Source organism: Alligator sinensis, unplaced genomic scaffold (assembly GCF_000455745.1).
Source record: "Alligator sinensis unplaced genomic scaffold, ASM45574v1 scaffold343_1, whole genome shotgun sequence".
NCBI classification, from domain to species: domain Eukaryota; kingdom Metazoa; phylum Chordata; order Crocodylia; family Alligatoridae; genus Alligator; species Alligator sinensis.
The window spans coordinates 372,545-394,858 of NW_005841947.1; the positions used below are offsets into that span (position 1 = coordinate 372,545).

At 44.3% G+C, this 22,314-nt stretch overlaps 2 protein-coding genes across 4 annotated transcripts in view; both read left to right on the plus strand.

The window, feature by feature from the left end:
* The window catches only part of LOC102381711 (GTP-binding protein 8), an 8,384-nt gene extending 1,200 nt beyond the window's left edge, over positions 1-7,184 (plus strand). The window contains exons 2-6 of the mRNA XM_006020122.3: positions 1,150-1,248; positions 3,191-3,321; positions 3,684-3,783; positions 4,258-4,376; positions 6,021-7,184. Of these exons, the coding sequence (XP_006020184.1) occupies positions 1,150-1,248; positions 3,191-3,321; positions 3,684-3,783; positions 4,258-4,376; positions 6,021-6,102 (531 nt within the window). The 3' untranslated portion in view covers positions 6,103-7,184. The remainder of the gene's footprint in view (positions 1-1,149; positions 1,249-3,190; positions 3,322-3,683; positions 3,784-4,257; positions 4,377-6,020) is intronic.
* Positions 7,185-10,245: 3,061 nt separating this feature from the next.
* LOC102381966 (GTP-binding protein 8-like) lies at positions 10,246-21,914 on the plus strand. 3 transcript variants are annotated; one of them, XM_025199698.1, is made up of 7 exons: positions 10,246-10,360; positions 12,817-13,188; positions 14,816-14,968; positions 16,857-16,987; positions 17,350-17,449; positions 17,914-18,032; positions 19,677-21,914. In XM_025199698.1, the coding sequence occupies exons 2-7, from the start codon at positions 12,856-12,858 to the stop codon at positions 19,756-19,758; spliced, it is 918 nt and encodes a 305-aa protein (XP_025055483.1). In that variant the 5' UTR covers positions 10,246-10,360; positions 12,817-12,855; the 3' UTR covers positions 19,759-21,914. The 3 variants fall into 3 exon arrangements, with proteins under 3 accessions (XP_025055483.1, XP_025055482.1, XP_025055484.1); XM_025199697.1 differs by lacking the exon at positions 10,246-10,360 and adding an exon at positions 10,367-10,587; XM_025199699.1 differs by lacking the exon at positions 10,246-10,360 and adding an exon at positions 10,367-10,587 and having other exon boundaries at positions 14,816-14,914.
* Positions 21,915-22,314: the final 400 nt, after the last annotated feature.

The following is a 22,314-nucleotide window of genomic DNA, read 5'->3' on the forward strand; positions in this document are numbered from 1 at the left end:
TAGGGATGTGCGAAGCCAGCCCTATTCGGTTCGGATCTGGCCTGAACCAGGGACAGTGATTTGATTTGTTGATTCAGATCACTGGCCGTGATTCGATTCAGCTGAATCTGAAGATTCGATGCTGATTTGGGGAATCAGCTATTAGGATCTAGACATAGATGGTTTTTCTACATACCTCAACGTACCAGGCACAGCCTGTGAATGCTGCGATGCTGGGGAGGATGGAGCATCTCACAGGGGAGGGGGGCGCTCCACGTGCTCAGCAGTGAACCCGGAAGCGGACTGGAAGTACTTCCAGTCCACTTCTGGGTCCGCCGGGGAGTGCGCTGGAGGGCTACCCGCTCATGGTCCACTTCTGGGTTCACTGCTGAGCACGCTGGGGAGCCCCTTGCACTTCTGTGGGACGCTCAGTCCGCCCCACCATCACAGCATTCACGAGCCACCTGCTACCTAGAGCTATGTAGAAAAAACATTTAAAGCTGTGTCTATGGCTGAATCTCTCCGAATCGATTCGGAGGACTCCAATTCAATTTGGAGAGATTAGAGGGTCCTCTGATTCAATTTGGATTCGGAGATTTGGCCGCCAAATCTCCACTGAATCGAATCAGGAACCGAAGCTTTGCACAGCCCTACTGTTTATCCCCATCTTACAGATGTGGAGCTGGGAAACTTAGGGCCAGATCCTGTTTCATCTGTTAGGCACCCTAAGAAGAACCAAGGCATCTGAGTTAAATGTGATTCTGTTCTATCCTGCTCAAGTCCTGAAAAACCATCAGTGCAGAAGGTGGGTGGTTCTTCCTTGTTGCAGCTTTTTGTGACATAGTCTTAAGGCTATGATGAAAGTATGTTGCAAAAAGAGAGGCATTCCAGGTACTTAAGCAGCATAGCAGGGGATCATGTTTAGACTGGGACACACAACGGGTGGAATAGGATCTTCCTGAAGTGACTTCTTCAGGGTCACACAGGAAGTTCCAGACAGAGTAGGGAATTGAACCCAGAGCCCAAGCTTAGGCTGGAAGTATATAGTCATTCTTCCCACACCCAGGCCAGTAAGGCTTTAAGAACTGCAGGAGCCACTCCTGTTGCAATAAAAAGTACTGGGCAAGGGAGAGAAGAATGCTGCAACGCTCTCCTTTTCTCTCCCTCCAGGTGTGCTTTATCGGCCGAAGCAACGTTGGGAAATCCTGCTTGCTAAAGGCTTTATTTTCTTTGGCTCCAGAAGTTGAAGTGAGAGTGTCAAAAACTCCGGTAGGTGTTGTTTTGGAATGCCCTCCCTCTCAGTTGGATGCTGGTGCCATTCAGGTGGGTTGGGAGAATGAGGGCCAAACTTTGCTTTGGGCCGAGTGAGTTAGTGTCTGGTCCACTGTGTGCATCCACTAGAATGCATGGAATTCAGTAGCAGAATGTCTGGTGAAGTAATGAATGCATGAGGTGGAAAGAGCCCTCAGAGTTTAGGGAAAGTATGTTGGGAGTAGATGAAATCCTGGAAGCAGAACATGCTTATTGTAGAGTTTCTTGAAACAAAACGAATGCAAGAGCTCTACAGAGGTGTTCTTAGCCACTTTCTGAAGGGCATATGCACAGTCGGACTGAAGTCCTCCTCCCTCTGAGTTAGAAGTCACCTTCTGATTTTCTGCCTAAATCTGTTTGCAGTCAGTTTTTACCCATTTGGTTCTGTCAGCTTTTCCCCCTACCTTAAATACTACTTCTGCTCTGTGACGTTTAGCCCTACACTATATTTATTGCCAGACATCCTGCTCCTTCTCATTTTGTTGTGCTGAAGGAGCCACACTTTTCTAGTTTCCTTTCACAAGCAGACTCGCTATGCATGTGGTCTTCGTAGCAGCCAATCCTTGCACCTTTTCCAGTTCATGCACGCTCAAGGTTGATGACCAGTGTTGTACGCAGAATTCAGGATAAGCCTTCACCAGGGCCTTGTACAATGGCATGACTGCCTTCCTGTTTGTATTGGAGATATTTCTCCCAATTGGGATTGCATTTTCCTTATTTATGGCTGCATCGTGTCCTTCTCCTTGATTCTTTTAGACTGATAAACTCCCACCTTATAGAAGAAGTTTTTGTTCTTGTTCCCCAATGGCATAGTTGTGCATTTTGTTCTGTTGAATTCCATCCCATTTTTTTTTTACTCCAAACCTCAACATCATCCAGTTTTCTGCATGATATGGCTGATTCAGGGCCATGGCTCCGTATCTGTTGACTTAAATTTGCACATGTGAGCTGGAAAAGGGCAGGGGGAGGTTACTCATATGATGGCAGCCTGGAGGCACCTTTGTCTTGCTTCCAGCTCATGGAGTATTTGAAGATTCCAGACTTCCTTCTCCAAAGCTGAGACCTGCTTCCATGCACAGATGATTTACTCTGGCTCTTTGTGGGAAGCTTTCTGCTCGCCACAGCTGAATGGGAGTGTTTGTACAAGTTTTCTGCTCTAGATTTGGATCTGGTCTGCCTCCCTCCACTCACTCAGCTTTAAAAAATACTTTTAATCTCAGAAATATAAATCAGTACACATGTCCCTACTGGGCAAACCTACATCATCATCAATACATAGATTTTCATAATTACACTTCGACAAACTTAAGCTGAATTCATCTACTGTTAGTCCAAGGGAATTTTTTCCACTAAATCCTGAATTGGTTCCTTGCTTTCACAAGTGCCTCCCTTTTCCAGACAGTGGGGTCGCTTCTTAAGTTATGCTTCTGAGTGTAAATAGATCTGAAATAGTACATTTTCCTGCATACAACATGCCCTGGAATAAAATGTGCCGTTTGTTTTTGAAAGGCAGAATGAGAAAAAAAAGATCTTTCCTTGTAGGAATTTATTGAGTAGCAGCAACCAGGAGCCAAGACTACTCATTGTTTTGCTTCCTGTGGATTGCTGCAGATTTTATTTTTGTTTTTGTCCAGGAAATGACAGAATTTGTTCTTACTGTATTTTTTACACATAATGTGCAGTCCAATTTCCAGCAGCTGTTGTGGGGAAAATGTGCTTGTTGTATGAAAAAAAAAAAATAAAAAAAAAAATACCGTACTTTCCCAGCTTCTAGGCCTGTCAAATTTTGTCTTGATTTTCTCCACATGCAGCTTATGTGCTTAATATAAATCACCTTTTTAGATCATCCTGTCATCTGCTCTGCCTTTGGCTAATACTTAAAAATGTTCTCTCACTCCAGGGTCACACCAAGAAACTTAATTTCTTCAAGGTGGGGAAACGTTTTACAATGGTGGACATGCCTGGCTACGGATACCGAGCCCCACAGGACTTTTCTGAGATGGTGGAAGTCTATCTACAAGAGCGGAAGAAGTAAGAGGGCTACCAAATGCAGTTGTAGTATTGCTTCCTGCAGTTCCAAGGCACATATTTGCAAATATTAGATGGAAGAGAGAAACATAAACATAAACTAAAATGTATCGAGGGGTGCATTAGGTGCATTCGACTCCCTGATCAGTTTTTGAACAGAAGTGGGAAAAGTTTGTTTCCAGTCTCTTATGCCTGGACAGATCAAAGCCCCAAGAAATATTTAAGGTGATGTCCTGCACCAGTTCCTCTCAGGATGAATTGTAGTTGATACGAAGGGTTGTGTGGGGGCTAAAATCACTTTTCATTGCTACTCAACTGAGACCACTGTTGCTATGTTGCCACTTAGCTCTTTGTGCCTTTGGCAGCTTGAAGAGGACATTCTTATTAGTGGATGGTGTAACAGGAATTCAGGAAGTAGACAACACTGCTGTAGAGATGTTGGAAGAGTTTGGGATCCCTTATGTGGTAAGTTAATCCTTTCTCTTGAAAGCACAAACCCAGAATAAAGGTTTGTTTAAAGAATGCCCCTGACTTGTGTCTAAAATACATAACAGACCAACCAGATGACCCTGTGCAGTACAGGTCTACTAGCAAGTTAAAGGTGACCTGTATGGCAAAAATCCCTTTCATTATAATATAGGAGGCCTGAAAAGCTGCTTTTTTTAAGGGCTAGATCTTCAAAATAGAATTACTTCTTGGTGTCTGGAGTGAGACACCTGAAAAGGGCCAGATGTTCATAGGGCAAGTACTCAGCATTAATGTAGTATCTTGCCCATTAGATAAGACAGAAGGCAGTTGGAAAACTCTGGGAGAATGATGCATCTTGTAAATGTTTCCAGGCTTCCAATAACATTTCTCTCCTCTCTCTCTCTCTCTCTCTCTCTCTCTTTTTCTTCCTCTCCATCCTACTCTAAATCTTCACTCAATGGATTTCTACAGCTCGTGTTAACAAAAATTGACAGAGCTCCCAAGGGACTGCTACTAAAAAATGTACTGGCGATCCAGGACTTCGTAGAGAAACAAACTCAGAGATGTTTTCCTCAGCTCTTTCCAGTCAGGTAACCTTCTGTTCTATGCACCTTCTATTTAAGCACCTGAAAGGAAGGAAACTAACTGGAAGGTGTTGGGTGGTTTTGGAGATGGAAGTCCTGGTTATGCACAGAACCAGTGCAGGGGAGGGTACCTGTAGAACGGAGGTGAGACTTCATCCTTCTAAGGCCCATACCTCCTTTGGCCTTTCTGGTTTGTGATGTGGAGGCTTGTCTCAGACCACCTGACTCCTCTCAGGCAGACAGTGCAGGGGGTGGTGACTAAGGCACAGTTGACTAGGACCTCCTGTGGAATGATTGTGGCTTTCTTCTTGGAAAAGAAAGGTAGTAGCTGTGCTCAGGCTGCCCAGTACAAATTAATGCTGCTCTATTCAACTGTACTGCTGCCTGTGCTTGCTTTGACTTCAGTGTCAGTACTTGTATTCCTCTTAGCCTATCAGTCTACTTGACTGGGAGGAGGAACAGGCTTTTCTTCTGGATCCACCATTAACAGAACATCAGGCTGAGACCTTGCCCTCTGTTACATCTGTACTGTCTGAGGGAAGCCAACTAGAGAGCACTGATGTAAATGAGAATGGAATTGGACATCTGAGTTACAGATAAAATGGAAAGGACCCAACTTGAGTTTCCCATTATGGGGTCAGATTGTGTCTGTTTATGTGGAGCAAGTTACAAACCTAGGACCCCAAAGTACTATCTTTTCAAGTCAGCTTTCAGGATACAAATACAAAACTACCTCAAATGATCATGCAAAAAAACCTATACCAAGGCCTAGGATGCCGTCCAGTGTTCTGTGCTTCTGTTGTCACTTACACCCATACAAAAAAGCTTCCATAGCAGACTGGTCACGTTCTGCAGGCACTCTTGCAGGAACCCAGGTGGCACAGTATATTTTTTATATTGTGCCTTTTTTTTTCCAGGAGTCACCGTGCCCTTGTTTATCTGTCTTATAGTATACGGGGTCAGTGTATTTTAGACTGAGCAATAAGCAATTGCTCAGTTTTGAGCAGTTGTTTCTGCACATACTAACTAATGAATGGAACAATTAATAAATCCTTATTTCTGTGTAGGACAAAGAGATTGGAGCAGCACTGAGAAAGGTGGATTGGTGATTTTAAGTCACGAGTCAGAAAATCCTGCTCTAAATTATCTTTGTGTGTGTGTGTTGAATCTTTTTTTCTAGGCTGCTTCTCATAGTTTGGTAACTATTAAAACGTATTCAGTAAATATAGCTTGTGCAACAAACTTGGCACTTTGCTATATTATACTTATGTGCTCCTATGTTAAATTATAATATATTTATTTTGATTCTTTACTTTTACATTTGTATGTTAGAAATAGTGAATGAGAAATTTTAAATTAAAATAAAGTAATTCAAGCTATATAAGGAAATAACTTGAAAGTCTGTTTAAATGTACAAAAACAATATCTTAAAGGTTAATTCAGATTTTAAATGAGACTTATTTTTTCCTGAATTATCCAGCACACTTGAGGTAGTTGTGTATAACTGAGCTTAAAAGGAAGGGAATTGTGCGGAATATGATTATTATGTTCTTAAATGTTTTAGGACAACTGGGTCCTAGATTTAGTTTTCATTCATAGGTTAGAAGAGCAAAATTAGAAACCTGACTTTATGAATCTTTGTTTCCACAGTTCTGTAGAGTTTTCTGGGATCTACCTGCTGAGGTGTTTTATAGCACATGTTACAGGAAATCTATCCATTACAGAGTCCTGATGACAACACACATGTCCCTAACCACAACTATCCTGTTGTACTCACTTATCCGCCATAAAAGGTACTAAAGCCCTATGACTGGATTTTGGATTTATGAGTTTGTAAATAATAAAAACATCAAACTAATTCCAGTATTTTATTTTAACTCACTGGGTAGAAAGGTGGAATCTTTGGTTTAAATTATTCCTAGAACAGATTATTTTTCAGATTTCAATCATTATTAACTTCATTAAAATATAATAAACATATTTTATAAATGGTTTATATTTCCTTCCCTTCCTTCATATGAAGGCAGTCTTGAATGTGAATGCATACATTCTAGAATATATGGCTACAGCTGGAGGTGAGCAAGACCCTGAGCTCTTTGAGTTTTAAGCATAGCATCCTCCTTTCTTAGCTAGATCAAGAACATCATGTAGGTGTGTTTTTCCCCTCCAATTAGTCATTGCTTTCTAGATCTCTTTTATTGAGGAAATCAGGGGTACCACGTGGAATTCAAGCCTTCTGATAAATCCATTTAGTTCTAAGTTGAACAGGAATGCAAGTCTTGATTTAGTGAGGACAAGAAAAAAGCAAGCACAAAGCAGTCTTTCAGAACCATCCACCTAATTTTGATTGCAACAAGAGTTGACAAGGACCCAACCACTTATATCAGGTGTAGGCATCAATTAAGTATGCAGATGTCACAGATGGTTTCAGTGGCTGAAATCTGAGAAGTTCTAGTAAAGATTTTTGTCCCCACTAAAATGAAAGTATTTACTTAATGCTGAATATTTCAAATATTTAAACAATTGACCATTTATAAGAACATATATTTGTAAGAGACAGAATACTTCTAACCCGCCTTGCAGACCAACTGTGGAATTGGACATACAGGAGTTTCCCTGAGCATAATAAATCATTGGACAAGACAAGAACCTGGTTCCAATTCTTCTTCTGGAGCTAATGAACTTCAAACATCTGTAGCAAAATAGGTCAACCTCTGGCTATCCCCAGTCCACAGACTCCGGAAGGAGTACTTGATTTCTCATTCATCTTGCAGGAGTGTACTGTGACTGTCCACCCTGCTGGTTCTTGAACTCTGGAAGATGCACTACCAAGAAATGTGTCTGGTAGATGCACTTGACATAGAGAGCTACACTCCCACCCCTCTTCCCAACACTATCTCTCCTGTAGAGGGTATAGCCTTCTATACCTACCAGCCAGTCATAGGAAGAGTCCCACCAGGTCTCTAAGATGCACCACCAAGAAATGTCTGGTAGATGCACCAGATACATAGGCTGACTTCTTCCCTGTGTTTAGAAGGTGAAGGAAAGATCTCACCTTTGAGTATCAGATATCACAATAGATTTGTCAGTCATAATCTGAATATGGTGCTTCTGACGTGGTGTAGGAAATCCTGGATGCTTGCTGCCCTGCTTGGAAGTCCATTATGTTAATGTGGAGCTTTGCCTCCTTGGAACATGAGAGGCCTTGCATTTGGAGACTGCTGACTTATGCTCCATGCCCTAGTAGAGAAGTGTTTGCTGTGATGGTCACAAAGGAGTGGAAGAGGAGGAATGGGACCTGATGACTGAAACTCATGCTAAGCTTGGGCCTACTCACAAAACTTAAAATACAGAATAACGCTAACTGCGTATTGCAAGAGAATGCGAGTTCATGGCTAGGCCATCTAAGAAGGAATAATGAAGTATCTCTTCCAGCTTATCTTTCTATACTCAAAATGATTTCAGGCAGACTCTTAGTTGTTTGGTGTGTAACCATGTGAAATGTCTATCCTTGGCTCCTCAAAATGGCACCATTGCCAAAGTTTTCTGTTCACCTCAGTAATGCACCTATCCCTCCAGGGCCCATGACCTGTGATTGTGAGGGTTGAGGAAAAAAGTACTTGAGCCCTAGACCATTGAGCCCAGCCCCCAGAGCCCTGTAGTCATGCATGACCTGGCTGGGATTGCTCCAAGCTATGTCATTTGTGCCCACATGGATGAGTAGCATGAAATGGTGGTCTAAGGGCCGGATGAGTTTGGGGATCCTCTCAGTCACATCACGGAAACAAGCCCAACAAACTACTCTGCGTCTTGTTCTGGGCGCAGCTGCTGGTGGCCCTCCTTCCTCATATGCTGGGGCTTGAAGTTTGGCTGCTTCAGCTGGTGTGGGGTTCAAAACGGTTGTGCAGTTCCAGGGGAACGGTCTCTCTGGTGCAGTGCCTCCAAGGGCCAGAGACTACCTCCATCCAGGCAGCCCGATTGAACCTCACGGTGGCTCTTTATTTTCATCAAAGCATCGTCAGTCGTTAAATGGAGTACCTGAAAGTAGGTGTCCAGTTACTGTCCTGCATCTCTAGTGACTCGCAGCCATTGCACCATTGCCTGGAGTTCCCTTATCTGGCACTCCAGGGCCTCCACTGTTGAGCACATCCCACAAGGGGAGGTGTCAGTGCTCCCAGACCCAGCTGCCTGTGTCTGTGCCAGGCAGCCTACACAGGAAGCCAGGGGCTCCATCTGAATGAAGGCTGGGGCTATGGGTCCTGCCTGGGTGGGAGCAGGGACCACAGGTTCCGTTTAGGTAGAAGCTGGAAACATGGGCTCTGTTTGGGTGGAGACCCCGGTAGTACCAGAGCAGGGGGGTCCAGGTGCAGGGTGGAGCTTCAGGATGCGATGCATCCCTCCCACCATGGTGCTCATAATAATCTGGGCTACTACTGTGCAGAACCTTCCTTTCAGACTCCTCGCCTGGAGCCTCATGCCCCTCCTGCCTGCCCTCCTGTGCGAACTCCTGCGCTAACTCGCGTGCTGGGCCTAGAAGCATGCCTGGTTGCGTGTTCTGTTTGTGAGGCTCCAGTCGCCTGCCTCCCTGAAGGGCTGGGCGAAGTAGGAGCAGGAGAAATTACCATTGTGGTTGACAGCCCTGTACTTATTTCTGCAAGTGTCTTAAAAAGCACCTATCTGGAAGCCTATGCGCTGCTGTCAAAATTCCTAACTCACTATGGAAAACAGCTCTGTGGCACCCTAGGATCACAAAATTCGTACCAATATCTGGCATGAGGGTAGTGATGTTCTCAATCACTACCAAAGATAGCTCTGCTGCATCCTAGGATCATAGCCACATCCCACTGTGGACTCGGAGTCATCTTGTCTAGTCATCCTGTGCATTCATACTTGACAAATACACCCAGGTTCCTCTCCTGTGTCTTTGTTTCTGAAGACCCTCTCTCACATTTTCAGCTTGGTCCTCAGGCCCTGCCATCTGCACAATGGAGCTCATACCACCCTCACTGCCTCAGAAAGGACACATTCATTTATGCCTATGAAACACGTGGATCCTCCAGTGATCAGCACGAAAGAAAAGCTCAGTAGGAAATTAAAACTTTTGTATCTGGAGTGGGGTATATGTGGCCTGTAGCAAGTGATGTGGGGGGCTCACACCCTGAACAAGGAGGAAAGCAGAGGGAACAAGCTGCTCCTTCCCTGTGCACTGCCCAGGCTGGGTGCACAGGGAGGCAGGCCCCCATGATACATGGGAAGATCCTGGGCATAGCCCACAGAAGAACTGTAGCCTCCTCTAACCACAGGATAGGGGGACAGGACTATCAGGTGTGCATCAGCTGAGCTCTTGGGACAACTTGAAACAATAAGAGGGAGGGCAGCGAGGGTCAGAGGTTAACAACAAGTGCTGGGGGGTGGGAAACAAGGAGTAGGGCACACTGGCCCTCCAACAAATTGGAGGAGCCAGCAGACACCACCCAGTGAAACTCTGCTCAGAGACGTGACTGGCTAAGGGCTAGGAAAACATGGGTAGGCAGGGGCTGGTGGGAACATCAAGATAGGGGGCAGCCCTCCCCTCCCCAGGCCCCCACCAATGTTCCCAGAAGCTGCAACACCCTTTAAAGGTTTGGGTTTTTTTCCCAAAGAAAAGAAGAGAGGAGAGGAGAAAGGAAAGCAAAAGCAAGAGGCGAGGCGAGGCCTGGCGCAGCTTTGCCCCCTCCAGAGGGAAAGCGGAGGAGCCCAGGGCCGGGCTGAGGCGGAAGGCGCTGGCATCGAGGGGATGGGGCCGAGCCGCCGCCCCGCTAGGGCCCGCGTGCGAGAGGAGGGAGAGGCGCACAGGTCCGTCCGGGCTGGGGACGCTCCTTCTGCGCGGGGAGGAGCCAGGCCGCCGGCGGCTGCGGGGCGGGGCGAGGCCCGAGCCCAGCCCCGGCTGCAGGCACCGCCCCCCCGGGCACGTGAAGCGGTGGAGGGCGGAGCTGAGGCCGCCGGCGGAGGTGAGCTTTAGCGGGGAGGCTGCGCTGCCGGGCACGTGTGGAGGCCCCCGCGCAGCCGCCTGCTCGCGCGTCCCTGGCTGTGCGCTCCCGGTGCCCGGAGCGGGGACTTACAGCATCGTAACAAAGGAGGGTTGGGAGGGCCGTCAGCGGGCGTCTCGTCCAGGCCCTGCTCAGAGTAGGACCAGCTCCAGCTGTTGAGCCCTAGCTCAAGTCTGGGATTGTGCCCGGTATGTAAAGGCCAATAAAGATAATCAGGGGTGAAAGTATAAAGAAGATTTATTGCTAGCAATAAAAGGTGCAAGCGGAATAATTTTATATAACAAGCACACAGATTCTTAATTTTAAGCATCTTTTATACAGGAGTATTGGACCTTTATAAGCATTCTTGTTTGTTAATTGGTTATAAAGGAGTGACGCAAGGAGTTTTTTACTGAGCATGTCTCTATATCTGTGTTTTAGCTATGTATCTCATTTACATATATGTATGTTTTATTAGCATACTTTCTCCCCACCTAGGGGCGTGATTTTTAGTATTTAAATTAGCTCTTTGCCCTAGTCCTCCGATTCTGCTTTTGTTTTCAAGCCTCCTTTATCTAAGACTGTCTCCTCCTTATCATTGCAGATGGGCATTAGTTATATAACAGAGACTTTTGTTTGGGCTTTGTATAGTGGTTTTTAGGTCAAACCTGACACAGCTATATCATCCCTAACAGGGCGTTGTCTGCCCAGGTCTTAAGAGCCTCCAAGGATGGAGATCCCACCAGCTCTCTAGGTAGCCTCTTCCAGTGTTTCACCACATTCCTAGTGAGGACGTTCTTTCTAGTATCCACCCTAACCCTCCCTTGCTGCAACTTGAACCGATTGCTCCTTGTCCTGTGATCTGCCACCGCTGAGAACAGCCCAGCTCCATCCTCTTCAGACCCCTGTCAGCAAGCTGAAGGCTGCTGTTAACAACCGGGTGACCTGAGATCCTCTCCCAGGGGCGGCAGCACCCGTGCAGCGTCACCCTGCGATTGACCGCTTAAACCCGAAGGTTCCAAATAAGAACCCCCAGTGTCAGCAACATTCTGACCCGCTGCGGGCTCCGTGCCCCAGAGGAGCGGCTCTGGTGTTTTTCCCTGGTCAAGGAGAAGAAAACGAGTGGAAGCCAAGAGCTGGCACTTTCCAAGTGGGGAGGCTGAAGTCTAACAAGGGTGAGAGCCACTGGCTTAGACTGTAGTCACCCCCAGACTCAAGGTTTTTCTTTTTCTGGCTGCACAGTGCCTGGCATGCCAGTAGGGTTCCCTTTTATTATTAGGCAAGTATTTTCTGTTGTACGTGTCTGGTGGGTGTTTTAAAGCTTCAACTGGGGTGTGCCGATTCTATTAAGAGCAAAGTTGGAGGATTCTGGCTAGAGGGTCTTGCCCCTTCACTCAGGGTCTGACCAATCCCTATATTTGGGGTCAGGAAGGAATTTTACCCCATGGTCAAATTGATACAGACTGTTGGGCAGGGGGGGGGTTGCCTTTCTCTGGAGCTTGAGGTACATGGCCCTCTGCCCATGACCTGTTGAGCATATATTGACTGCATTTCATAGAAGCAGGTTGTCACAGTTCCTTTACTTTACCTGTGGCAGGTTGGGGTGTTAGGTCTGTGTTGTGTCAGAGTTGACAGTAGTCTTATCTAGACTATGGGTTATGGTTGCATGGGAAGGCTTGGATAGGGATCATCTTGCCTCAGGCAAGGGGTTGGACTAGACAAGGCGTTCTGGAGGTCACTTCCAGCCCTACTTCTTCCCAACTATAACCCTCATTGCAGACCCCTTCAGGGTGGTGATGGCAGAACAGTTAAAGTGGCTTCCTGTGGCATGACCCACCTGTAAAGGAGGCTGAGGAGTCAATGATAGGTGAATGGCCTGCTAGCAGCATCATGTCATGGGCTGCTGGCTATAGTCACTAGGCTGCCCTGATCATGTGAGATTGATAGGTCATTTCCTTCAGGCAGACCTTTTGTTTTTCTTTATTTTTCTTTTTTTGAAGCTTTCCACTGATAAGAACTCTGAACATGAGACACCAGTCTTGAGCAAGGGGCTTGTCTATACTGGAAAGGTTTTAGGATTAATCCTGCATTTGAATTAATGTAGGGTGAGAATTTGAAAGTACGGCAGCTGCTTCTGCAGAACCAGGTGGACATGCCATTATTTCAGTAAAAGTGGCTACATGGGCAGCTATTCCAAAATAACTGCATGTGCAGGCAAGTTTTTAAGAATCTGTCTTTGGTTAAGATAGTGGGCTAACTTGGTAAAGATTGGCAGAAGGCAAGGTAAGGAAGCACGTTATACACTAACTGTATCGGAGCTTTAGAGGTTGATTTAGTTAGTCTATAAGGTGTATCTCTACCCTGCCACCTGCCTGGGTTCAAACTAACGTGGCTAATTACCTCATTGTGTGCATTAGTAATTTTTCTGCTACTTGTAGGCTGATGAGCTTGTGGGAGTCAAAGCAGAGCATGCAGAGATGTTCTACCTGCAGAAGACAAGGAAATTTTTTGAGGCAAACTGGCTGCTACGGAGATGCGCTGCAACCTGGAAGAGCTTGCCAGATAAAGCTTCATTTGCAAACATACTGCGGATGGATGATAAAACGCTCACTAAACTGACTTTCCCCCTCCAGGATCTGGAGAAATATTATGTGTCCAATGTGAACACTGAAAACTTCCGGATCTTCAACCCCAGCCTGGATTACATCCAGTGGGCAGAGTTGCTTTTCAAACCCTCGAAAGACCATGAGATTGATTATTTCAGTTCTGCCATCCGCATGGATCACGCTCCACTACTGTCGCAGCCTGAGGTCAGGGCATTAAAAGGCAGGCCTTGCTTCTACAGCTACTGTCGCGAGAAACTTGAAAGTTCCCCCAGTGTAACATTTTTTTTCTTTCCTTGAATTCTTGGGCTCTAGTTACATTTGTTTTGGTAATTCCTTGACTAGGCAGAGGCAAAGAAGAATGTCTCAGTGCAGTCCCAGCCCTCTGCAAAATGCCAAGGGACCTGCCAGCATGAGTCTGTAGTAAGTAGGGCTATGCAGAATTTCACCGGTCTTTTCATTTCGATAGTGTTTCGAGCAATTTCAAGGTTGAAACAGCAAAATTGGAATGAAAGAAAAGCCGTCAAAGTAGCCTTGAAAAAAACTGAGGCTAGTTGAAACATTTCAAAAGTCGAAACATTTCGACCATAGGCTGGGGATGGGAAGTCAGTCCGGCTGGGCTGACTTTCCATCCCCAGCGCAAGATCCGGCAGGAAACGAGGAGTCAGCCCAGCTGGGCTGACTTCCCAGCCGCTGCGCTAGATCCCCATCCCCCGCACTAGGTCCTAGAACTTTCAGGCCTCTCCTGAAGGAAACAAAATGATCAACCCCCACAGATAGGGCACCCCTTGCAATTTCTGTGTCATTGAGGCATCAGGTTCTGTGCCTCTCTCGGCTTCTTCTGAAAGTGTTTACATACATATGTATGAGAGAGATCCAGGGACTGCTTGAATGAGACCCATTGTTTTTCTGAGGTACTTGTCTGGCCTCTCTCACCACAGTATCTGAGCATCTCATGATCTGGTGTGTATTATGTTACTGCAGCAACTCTGTAGGATAAGGAAAGCTGCGCTGGAGGGCTACCCGCTCATGGTCCACTTCTGGGTTCACTGCTGAGCACGCTGGGGAGCCCCTTGCACTTCTGTGGGACGCTCAGTCCGCCCCACCATCACAGCATTCACGAGCCACCTGCTACCTAGAGCTATGTAGAAAAAACATTTAAAGCTGTGTCTATGGCTGAATCTCTCCGAATCGATTCGGAGGACTCCAATTCAATTTGGAGAGATTAGAGGGTCCTCTGATTCAATTTGGATTCGGAGATTTGGCCGCCAAATCTCCACTGAATCGAATCAGGAACCGAAGCTTTGCACAGCCCTACTGTTTATCCCCATCTTACAGATGTGGAGCTGGGAAACTTAGGGCCAGATCCTGTTTCATCTGTTAGGCACCCTAAGAAGAACCAAGGCATCTGAGTTAAATGTGATTCTGTTCTATCCTGCTCAAGTCCTGAAAAACCATCAGTGCAGAAGGTGGGTGGTTCTTCCTTGTTGCAGCTTTTTGTGACATAGTCTTAAGGCTATGATGAAAGTATGTTGCAAAAAGAGAGGCATTCCAGGTACTTAAGCAGCATAGCAGGGGATCATGTTTAGACTGGGACACACAACGGGTGGAATAGGATCTTCCTGAAGTGACTTCTTCAGGGTCACACAGGAAGTTCCAGACCGAGCAGGGAATTGAACCCAGAGCCCAAGCTTAGGCTGGAAGTATATAGTCATTCTTCCCACACCCAGGCCAGTAAGGCTTTAAGAACTGCAGGAGCCACTCCTGTTGCAATAAAAAGTACTGGGCAAGGGAGAGAAGAATGCTGCAACGCTCTCCTTTTCTCTCCCTCCAGGTGTGCTTTATCGGCCGAAGCAACGTTGGGAAATCCTGCTTGCTAAAGGCTTTATTTTCTTTGGCTCCAGAAGTTGAAGTGAGAGTGTCAAAAACTCCGGTAGGTGTTGTTTTGGAATGCCCTCCCTCTCAGTTGGATGCTGGTGCCATTCAGGTGGGTTGGGAGAATGAGGGCCAAACTTTGCTTTGGGCCGAGTGAGTTAGTGTCTGGTCCACTGTGTGCATCCACTAGAATGCATGGAATTCAGTAGCAGAATGTCTGGTGAAGTAATGAATGCATGAGGTGGAAAGAGCCCTCAGAGTTTAGGGAAAGTATGTTGGGAGTAGATGAAATCCTGGAAGCAGAACATGCTTGTTGTAGAGTTTCTTGAAACAAAACGAATGCAAGAGCTCTACAGAGGTGTTCTTAGCCACTTTCTGAAGGGCATATGCACAGTCGGACTGAAGTCCTCCTCCCTCTGAGTTAGAAGTCACCTTCTGATTTTCTGCCTAAATCTGTTTGCAGTCAGTTTTTACCCATTTGGTTCTGTCAGCTTTTCCCCCTACCTTAAATACTACTTCTGCTCTGTGACGTTTAGCCCTACACTATATTTATTGCCAGACATCCTGCTCCTTCTCATTTTGTTGTGCTGAAGGAGCCACACTTTTCTAGTTTCCTTTCACAAGCAGACTCGCTATGCATGTGGTCTTCGTAGCAGCCAATCCTTGCACCTTTTCCAGTTCATGCACGCTCAAGGTTGATGACCAGTGTTGTACGCAGAATTCAGGATAAGCCTTCACCAGGGCCTTGTACAATGGCATGACTGCCTTCCTGTTTGTATTGGAGATATTTCTCCCAATTGGGATTGCATTTTCCTTATTTATGGCTGCATCGTGTCCTTCTCCTTGATTCTTTTAGACTGATAAACTCCCACCTTATAGAAGAAGTTTTTGTTCTTGTTCCCCAATGGCATAGTTGTGCATTTTGTTCTGTTGAATTCCATCCCATTTTTTTTTTACTCCAAACCTCAACATCATCCAGTTTTCTGCATGATATGGCTGATTCAGGGCCATGGCTCCGTATCTGTTGACTTAAATTTGCACATGTGAGCTGGAAAAGGGCAGGGGGAGGTTACTCATATGATGGCAGCCTGGAGGCACCTTTGTCTTGCTTCCAGCTCATGGAGTATTTGAAGATTCCAGACTTCCTTCTCCAAAGCTGAGACCTGCTTCCATGCACAGATGATTTACTCTGGCTCTTTGTGGGAAGCTTTCTGCTCGCCACAGCTGAATGGGAGTGTTTGTACAAGTTTTCTGCTCTAGATTTGGATCTGGTCTGCCTCCCTCCACTCACTCAGCTTTAAAAAATACTTTTAATCTCAGAAATATAAATCAGTACACATGTCCCTACTGGGCAAACCTACATCATCATCAATACATAGATTTTCATAATTACACTTCGACAAACTTAAGCTGAATTCATCTACTGTTAGTCCAAGGGAATTTTTTCCACTAAATCCTGAATTGGTTCCTTGCTTTCACAAGTGCCTCCCTTTTCCAGACAGTGGGGTCGCTTCTTAAGTTATGCTTCTGAGTGTAAATAGATCTGAAATAGTACATTTTCCTGCATACAACATGCCCTGGAATAAAATGTGCCGTTTGTTTTTGAAAGGCAGAATGAGAAAAAAAAGATCTTTCCTTGTAGGAATTTATTGAGTAGCAGCAACCAGGAGCCAAGACTACTCATTGTTTTGCTTCCTGTGGATTGCTGCAGATTTTATTTTTGTTTTTGTCCAGGAAATGACAGAATTTGTTCTTACTGTATTTTTTACACATAATGTGCAGTCCAATTTCCAGCAGCTGTTGTGGGGAAAATGTGCTTGTTGTATGAAAAAAAAAAAATAAAAAAAAAAATACCGTACTTTCCCAGCTTCTAGGCCTGTCAAATTTTGTCTTGATTTTCTCCACATGCAGCTTATGTGCTTAATATAAATCACCTTTTTAGATCATCCTGTCATCTGCTCTGCCTTTGGCTAATACTTAAAAATGTTCTCTCACTCCAGGGTCACACCAAGAAACTTAATTTCTTCAAGGTGGGGAAACGTTTTACAATGGTGGACATGCCTGGCTACGGATACCGAGCCCCACAGGACTTTTCTGAGATGGTGGAAGCCTATCTACAAGAGCGGAAGAAGTAAGAGGGCTACCAAATGCAGTTGTAGTATTGCTTCCTGCAGTTCCAAGGCACATATTTGCAAATATTAGATGGAAGAGAGAAACATAAACATAAACTAAAATGTATCGAGGGGTGCATTAGGTGCATTCGACTCCCTGATCAGTTTTTGAACAGAAGTGGGAAAAGTTTGTTTCCAGTCTCTTATGCCTGGACAGATCAAAGCCCCAAGAAATATTTAAGGTGATGTCCTGCACCAGTTCCTCTCAGGATGAATTGTAGTTGATACGAAGGGTTGTGTGGGGGCTAAAATCACTTTTCATTGCTACTCAACTGAGACCACTGTTGCTATGTTGCCACTTAGCTCTTTGTGCCTTTGGCAGCTTGAAGAGGACATTCTTATTAGTGGATGGTGTAACAGGAATTCAGGAAGTAGACAACACTGCTGTAGAGATGTTGGAAGAGTTTGGGATCCCTTATGTGGTAAGTTAATCCTTTCTCTTGAAAGCACAAACCCAGAATAAAGGTTTGTTTAAAGAATGCCCCTGACTTGTGTCTAAAATACATAACAGACCAACCAGATGACCCTGTGCAGTACAGGTCTACTAGCAAGTTAAAGGTGACCTGTATGGCAAAAATCCCTTTCATTATAATATAGGAGGCCTGAAAAGCTGCTTTTTTTAAGGGCTAGATCTTCAAAATAGAATTACTTCTTGGTGTCTGGAGTGAGACACCTGAAAAGGGCCAGATGTTCATAGGGCAAGTACTCAGCATTAATGTAGTATCTTGCCCATTAGATAAGACAGAAGGCAGTTGGAAAACTCTGGGAGAATGATGCATCTTGTAAATGTTTCCAGGCTTCCAATAACATTTCTCTCCTCTCTCACTCTCTCTCTTTTTCTTCCTCTCCATCCTACTCTAAATCTTCACTCAATGGATTTCTACAGCTCGTGTTAACAAAAATTGACAGAGCTCCCAAGGGACTGCTACTAAAAAATGTACTGGCGATCCAGGACTTTGTAGAGAAACAAACTCAGGGATGTTTTCCTCAGCTCTTCCCAGTCAGGTAACCTTCTGTTCTATGCACCTTCTATTTAAGCACCTGAAAGGAAGGAAACTAACTGGAAGGTGTTGGGTGGTTTTGGAGATGGAAGTCCTGGTTATGCACAGAACCAGTGCAGGGGAGGGTACCTGTAGAACGGAGGTGAGACTACATCCTTCTAAGGCCCATACCTCCTTTGGCCTTTCTGGTTTGTGATGTGGAGGCTTGTCTCAGACCACCTGACTCCTCTCAGGCAGACAGTGCAGGGGGTGGTGACTAAGGCACAGTTGACTAGGACCTCCTGTGGAATGATTGTGGCTTTCTTCTTGGAAAAGAAAGGTAGTAGCTGTGCTCAGGCTGCCCAGTACAAATTAATGCTGCTCTATTCAACTGTACTGCTGCCTGTGCTTGCTTTGACTTCAGTGTCAGTACTTGTATTCCTCTTAGCCTATCAGTCTACTTGACTGGGAGGAGGAACAGGCTTTTCTTCTGGATCCACCATTAACAGAACATCAGGCTGAGACCTTGCCCTCTGTTACATCTGTACTGTCTGAGGGAAGCCAACTAGAGAGCACTGATGTAAATGAGAATGGAATTGGACATCTGAGTTACAGATAAAATGGAAAGGACCCAACTTGAGTTTCCCATTATGGGGTCAGATTGTGTCTGTTTATGTGGAGCAAGTTACAAACCTAGGACCCCAAAGTACTATCTTTTCAAGTCAGCTTTCAGGATACAAATACAAAACTACCTCAAATGATCATGCAAAAAAACCTATACCAAGGCCTAGGATGCCGTCCAGTGTTCTGTGCTTCTGTTGTCACTTACACCCATACAAAAAAGCTTCCATAGCAGACTGGTCACGTTCTGCAGGCACTCTTGCAGGAACCCAGGTGGCACAGTATATTTTTTATATTGTGCCTTTTTTTTTCCAGGAGTCACCGTGCCCTTGTTTATCTGTCTTATAGTATACGGGGTCAGTGTATTTTAGACTGAGCAATAAGCAATTGCTCAGTTTTGAGCAGTTGTTTCTGCACATACTAACTAATGAATGGAACAATTAATAAATCCTTATTTCTGTGTAGGACAAAGAGATTGGAGCAGCACTGAGAAAGGTGGATTGGTGATTTTAAGTCACGAGTCAGAAAATCCTGCTCTAAATTATCTTTGTGTGTGTGTGTTGAATCTTTTTTTCTAGGCTGCTTCTCATAGTTTGGTAACTATTAAAACGTATTCAGTAAATATAGCTTGTGCAACAAACTTGGCACTTTGCTATATTATACTTATGTGCTCCTATGTTAAATTATAATATATTTATTTTGATTCTTTACTTTTACATTTGTATGTTAGAAATAGTGAATGAGAAATTTTAAATTAAAATAAAGTAATTCAAGCTATATAAGGAAATAACTTGAAAGTCTGTTTAAATGTACAAAAACAATATCTTAAAGGTTAATTCAGATTTTAAATGAGACTTATTTTTTCCTGAATTATCCAGCACACTTGAGGTAGTTGTGTATAACTGAGCTTAAAAGGAAGGGAATTGTGCGGAATATGATTATTATGTTCTTAAATGTTTTAGGACAACTGGGTCCTAGATTTAGTTTTCATTCATAGGTTAGAAGAGCAAAATTAGAAACCTGACTTTATGAATCTTTGTTTCCACAGTTCTGTAGAGTTTTCTGGGATCTACCTGCTGAGGTGTTTTATAGCACATGTTACAGGAAATCTATCCATTACAGAGTCCTGATGACAACACACATGTCCCTAACCACAACTATCCTGTTGTACTCACTTATCCGCCATAAAAGGTACTAAAGCCCTATGACTGGATTTTGGATTTATGAGTTTGTAAATAATAAAAACATCAAACTAATTCCAGTATTTTATTTTAACTCACTGGGTAGAAAGGTGGAATCTTTGGTTTAAATTATTCCTAGAACAGATTATTTTTCAGATTTCAATCATTATTAACTTCATTAAAATATAATAAACATATTTTATAAATGGTTTATATTTCCTTCCCTTCCTTCATATGAAGGCAGTCTTGAATGTGAATGCATACATTCTAGAATATATGGCTACAGCTGGAGGTGAGCAAGACCCTGAGCTCTTTGAGTTTTAAGCATAGCATCCTCCTTTCTTAGCTAGATCAAGAACATCATGTAGGTGTGTTTTTCCCCTCCAATTAGTCATTGCTTTCTAGATCTCTTTTATTGAGGAAATCAGGGGTACCACGTGGAATTCAAGCCTTCTGATAAATCCATTTAGTTCTAAGTTGAACAGGAATGCAAGTCTTGATTTAGTGAGGACAAGAAAAAAGCAAGCACAAAGCAGTCTTTCAGAACCATCCACCTAATTTTGATTGCAACAAGAGTTGACAAGGACCCAACCACTTATATCAGGTGTAGGCATCAATTAAGTATGCAGATGTCACAGATGGTTTCAGTGGCTGAAATCTGAGAAGTTCTAGTAAAGATTTTTGTCCCCACTAAAATGAAAGTATTTACTTAATGCTGAATATTTCAAATATTTAAACAATTGACCATTTATAAGAACATATATTTGTAAGAGACAGAATACTTCTAACCCGCCTTGCAGACCAACTGTGGAATTGGACATACAGGAGTTTCCCTGAGCATAATAAATCATTGGACAAGACAAGAACCTGGTTCCAATTCTTCTTCTGGAGCTAATGAACTTCAAACATCTGTAGCAAAATAGGTCAACCTCTGGCTATCCCCAGTCCACAGACTCCGGAAGGAGTACTTGATTTCTCATTCATCTTGCAGGAGTGTACTGTGACTGTCCACCCTGCTGGTTCTTGAACTCTGGAAGATGCACCACCAAGAAATGTCTGGTAGATGCACCAGATACATAGGCTGACTTCTTCCCTGTGTTTAGAAGGTGAAGGAAAGATCTCACCTTTGAGTATCAGATATCACAATAGATTTGTCAGTCATAATCTGAATATGGTGCTTCTGACGTGGTGTAGGAAATCCTGGATGCTTGCTGCCCTGCTTGGAAGTCCATTATGTTAATGTGGAGCTTTGCCTCCTTGGAACATGAGAGGCCTTGCATTTGGAGACTGCTGACTTATGCTCCATGCCCTAGTAGAGAAGTGTTTGCTGTGATGGTCACAAAGGAGTGGAAGAGGAGGAATGGGACCTGATGACTGAAACTCATGCTAAGCTTGGGCCTACTCACAAAACTTAAAATACAGAATAACGCTAACTGCGTATTGCAAGAGAATGCGAGTTCATGGCTAGGCCATCTAAGAAGGAATAATGAAGTATCTCTTCCAGCTTATCTTTCTATACTCAAAATGATTTCAGGCAGACTCTTAGTTGTTTGGTGTGTAACCATGTGAAATGTCTATCCTTGATTAATTAGTATGGTAAATATTTTTTTTGCAACTAACTTGTGTTTATGTGCAGGAAGAGACATTCTCCATATGTAACAGATGTCTCTTCCTGATTTAGTATATTTTTCCTGGCTGTTAATCAATTTCTTGATATGTTTCAACCTGGATAACCTCTTGTTACTGAAGAAAGTAACTCATTGAAATTAGAAATTTCTGATAACCAGTAATGAGCAGGTTTTTCCTGTCAATTACTGCTTGGGACTCTCTCTTGATTTACACAACTAAAAGAATGTTTTGAAGATGCTAAACTAAGGGTATAAAAAGGCAGTAAAACAGCAAACAGCGCACACTTCAAGAGTGAGAAATCTCTCTGATGCCAGTTGCTGATGCGCCCAACTTACTTGAGAAGTTGAAGAGAAACAGACTGCTTCTTCGTTGCCCGTTTGGTGAAAAATCATCACCATATAGCTAATTACTGGGCTTTGATTTGGTTTGGGCTCACTTGACTTGATTTTAAATACTTGTAGTAAATAAAGCCTTTCTGTCACTCATCCAACGAGGTGTCAATCCCTGGGCTAGTCCAGAATCCTAGGTTTTTAATTGCTAACAGGACCCTCTACCAGCACGCCAGGGAGTATGCGACTATCAGACACATTTTTTAGGTCAGTCCTAGGGAGCATCCCATTAGGCAGTAAGCAGATCAAAGCCAAGACTGCCTACGTCGGGGGGGGGGGCACAATTATTTTGGGCAGAGAGCCACTTAGTGAGTTTTGGCAAGCCATCGAGGCCCACATGACAGGCAGCCCAGGGCAGATAAATATTAATTTTCTAAATTTTTTAGGGGCCTTGCGGGCCAGATAGAACAGCTTGGCGGGCTGCATTTGGCCCCTGGGCCACATTTTGCCCACCCCTGGCCTACATCCACGTTATAGTCTGAGATGT

Excerpts from the sequence above, each read along its gene's own strand:
- LOC102381966 (XM_025199698.1), top strand. The coding sequence starts at position 12,856 with ATGTTCTACCTGCAGAAGACAAGGAAATTTTTTGAGGCAAACTGGCTG. Across the intron at positions 16,988-17,349 it reads TATCTACAAGAGCGGAAGAA|CTTGAAGAGGACATTCTTAT; the intron begins GTAAGAGGGCTA and ends TGCCTTTGGCAG. Across the intron at positions 17,450-17,913 it reads AGTTTGGGATCCCTTATGTG|CTCGTGTTAACAAAAATTGA; the intron begins GTAAGTTAATCC and ends GGATTTCTACAG.